The 3,484-nt window shown below is 38.8% G+C and overlaps 1 protein-coding gene across 1 annotated transcript; it reads right to left on the minus strand.

Annotated features, from left to right (window-relative positions):
• Nucleotides 1–288: 288 nt before the first annotated feature.
• Nucleotides 289–1,371, minus strand: LOC147372207 (olfactory receptor 6C74-like). Its single transcript, XM_086403631.1, has one exon. The coding sequence runs from the start codon at nt 1,358–1,360 to the stop codon at nt 422–424; it is 939 nt and encodes a 312-aa protein (XP_086259757.1). The 5' UTR covers nt 1,361–1,371; the 3' UTR covers nt 289–421.
• Between the last annotated feature and the right edge of the window lie 2,113 nt (nt 1,372–3,484).

A 3,484-nucleotide genomic window follows, 5' to 3' on the forward strand; every position in this document is an offset into this window, starting at 1 on the left:
TTAATAAATTAGTAGTATGAAAAATATAAATGGATGTTAGATTTAAGTAGGTATTAAGTGATAACAACTAAAAGATAGTAATAACATGGTATCACAAGCTGCTTTAAATATACTTAAAATGTAAGGATACTTTTAGGCTTGACTAACTAGAACTGAGACATAAAGAAACAAATTAAAAATGTGTCTCAATTTCTTTCACATGTACAAAGAAGGTGAGATTCAAAATAAATCTCTATAGATGAATATAAATAAAATTAAAATTCTAGCACAAAATTTGTGTAAAAATAAAGCTTTAAATAAAGATTAATGTTGTAAAAATGAGAGGAAAAGCAGAGGAAATATGTATTAGAACTACATTGGATATGCTGTTGTTGATTGATGCCCTTTTGCTTATCTTCTTTATGTATAGTGCAAATCATATTCATTCCTTTGAGAAAGAAACAACTCTATGTATCATATTCATGAAGGCTTTCTTCACTTGTTGGTTCCTTAAGGTATAAATGAAAGGATTCAAAAGTGGAGCAACAGAGGTGTTGAGCACTGAAATTCCTTTGGAAAAAGATATTCTTTGTTTGACTGAAGGTTTAACATACATAAAGATGCAGCTGCCATAAGAAAGGGATATCACAATCATGTGAGAAGAACACGTTGAAAAAGCCTTTCTCCTATGACTAGCTGAGGAAATTCTTAGAATGGTCAAGGCAATACAGGTATATGATATGATCACCATTACCAATGTGATCACCAGTGTCACCGCAGCTGAGATGAATCCTATCATCTCGATTAACTTTGTATCTGAGCAGGAGATTTGTAGGAGGGGAGTGGTGTCACAATAGAAATGATCAACAACGTTGGAGGCACAGAAGTCAAGGTTTAGGCCATAGAGGAATGGTGGAAAGATGACAAAGAATCCAGCAAACCAGCAACTGAGGACAAGCTGCATGCAGATTTTACTGTTCATGATGGTTGTGTAATGCAAGGGCTTACAGATGGCAACATAGCGGTCATAGGACATTGCTGCCAGTAAGTAAAATTCAGACGCTCCAAGAAGAAAGGCAAAAAACACTTGACTCACACAACTGTTATAGGAAATGGCTTTGTCCCCTGTTGCCATCATAACCAGCAATTTAGGAATGCATGTAGTAGTATACGAAATTTCTAAAAAGGAAAAATTTCGAAGGAAAAAGTACATGGGGGTCTTCAGGTGAGTATCTACCAGGGTGAGCGTGATGATAATCAGATTGCAAGTGATGCTTAGCACGTAGGTGAGTAGTAGAAAGATAAATAAAGCAATTTTCATTTGTGGGTTACTTGTTAAACCTGCTAGAATAAACACTACAACCCTTGTATGATTTCCCATTCCAGTTTTCTGACAATTGCTCTGTCTGAATAGAAGAAAAAGAAAAAAAATAAATGAACCCAAGGGAGACATAAGAGAAATAATCATTATTTAAGGTAAAGTTAGGTAATGACAACCCACTCCGGTACTCTTACTGGAGAATCCCATGGACGGAGGAGCCTGGTAGGCTGCAGTCCATGGGGTCGTGAAGAGTCGGACATAACTGAGCAACTTCACTTTCACTTTTCACTTTCATGCATTGGAGAAGGAAATGGCAACCCACTCCAGTGTTCTTGCCTGGAGAATCCCAGGGATGGAGAAGCCTGGTGTGCTACCCTCTATATGGTCTCACAGAGTCGGACACGACTGAAGTGACTTAGCAGCAGCATCAGCAAAGCAAATTTTCTTGTACAGCAAAACAATTCTCATTCATGTTTTAAAAGTGTTGTTTTTTTTTTTTTTTTCAGAAATAGTAATAAATACATGTGCAAAATATCTGGATAGATTAATTAAAAGTTCAGCTTGTAGTTCTTTTAGAGAATCATCTATATAACAGTAGTAATTGTTGATGGTTTTTATGTAAGTCAATCAGGGATATAAAGAACTTTTAAAGTATAATGCTTTTTCTCTCTTTATATTATCCCAGAGTTTGGATATGTGCCATTTCCTGTTCAATTAAGTTCTCAGACTAGAACCAAAATTATATCTATCATTGAAGCCCGGGTTTCATACACACACACACACTATTCATCCTCAATAAACAGAGGTAGGAGAAGGCAATGGCACCCCACTGCAGTACTCTTGCCTGGTAAATCCCATGGATGGAGGAGCCTGGTGGGCTACAGTCCATGGGATCGCAAAGAGTCAGACACGACTGAGCGACTTCACTTCCACTTTTCATTTTCATGCATTGGAGAAGGAAATGGCAATCCACTCCAGTGTTGTTGCCTGGAGAATCCCAGGGATGGGGGAGCCTGGTAGGTTGCCGTCTGTGGGGTCGCCCAGAGTCGGACACGACTGAAGCGACTTAGCGGCAGCAGCAGCAGTACATCTTTTCCATTTTACTCAATTAACCAAACTCAAATGCCTGATTTTAGACTCATTTATCTTCACAGCTAACCTCATCCGATTTCATATAAATTAATATGGGGCACTGGAAATAGTCTTATTTTCTGTTCTTGGGTTTCCCTGGTGGCCCAGTGGTTGAGAGTTCGCCATGCAATGAAGGGGACACCAGTTGGACTTCGGGTTCAAGAGAATCTCATATGCTGCACAGTGAGTAGGCCCCTGCATCATGCACAACTACTGAGCCTGCACCCTAGAGCCTGTGATCTGCAATGAGAGAAGCCACTCTGATGAAAAGCCCGTACACTACAACTATACAGAGTAGACCACACTCCCAGGAATTAGAGAAAGCCCGCACAGCAACGAAGATCCAGAGTAGCCAAAAATGTGTACGTGTTAGTCGTTCAGTTGTGTCCGACTCTTTGTGACCCCATGGACTGGCTGCCAGGTTCCTCTGACCATGGGATTCTCCAGGCAAGAATACTGGAGTGGGTTGCCATTCCTTTCTCCAGGGGATCTTCCCAACCCAGCGATCCAACCCACGTCTACTGCATTACCATGTAAGCCACCGGGGAAGCCCAGCCAAAATTAACTAGCTAAATAAATATAATTTTTTTTAAGTCTTAGTTTTTGTTCTTTATAGTAGTTCCATCTCCTTAGTCTCTGATGTAACCTATCCTTCCCATTTTGTATGCTAAAACAACATCTGCAAGTACAGTCTATAAAGTCAATGCGTGTATTGAGAAATTGCAGTTTTCCTCTGCAGGTTATGATTCTGAGAATGGATGTGGTAGAATAAAGTGAAAAATAAGGATAAGGGATACAGAGGCAAAGAGAGAAATATAAATATGGCATCATGAGATTGTGTGAAGTGGAGGAAGTTAAGAGAAGAGAAATATAAACATAATGGTAAAGCTCTATGTAAATCAAGAGAGGTAAGAAAAGGTTTTCAGGGATAGGGTAGTGAGTTTGAAGGAAAAGTTAAAGTAAGGTTAAAATATGTAAATATTAAAGGAGGAAATTTTTATGAATGAAATTTCTCTCCATCTGCTTATATTCCTTATACTTACCTTTTTGTTC

This window comes from Bos grunniens, chromosome 5, assembly GCF_055505025.1.
Source record: "Bos grunniens cultivar Pamir isolate PY7600 chromosome 5, Bosgru_T2T1.0, whole genome shotgun sequence".
NCBI lineage: Eukaryota > Metazoa > Chordata > Mammalia > Artiodactyla > Bovidae > Bos > Bos grunniens.

Coding starts and splice junctions, on each gene's coding strand:
- LOC147372207 (XM_086403631.1), bottom strand. CDS start 1,360: ATGGGAAATCATACAAGGGTTGTAGTGTTTATTCTAGCAGGTTTAACA.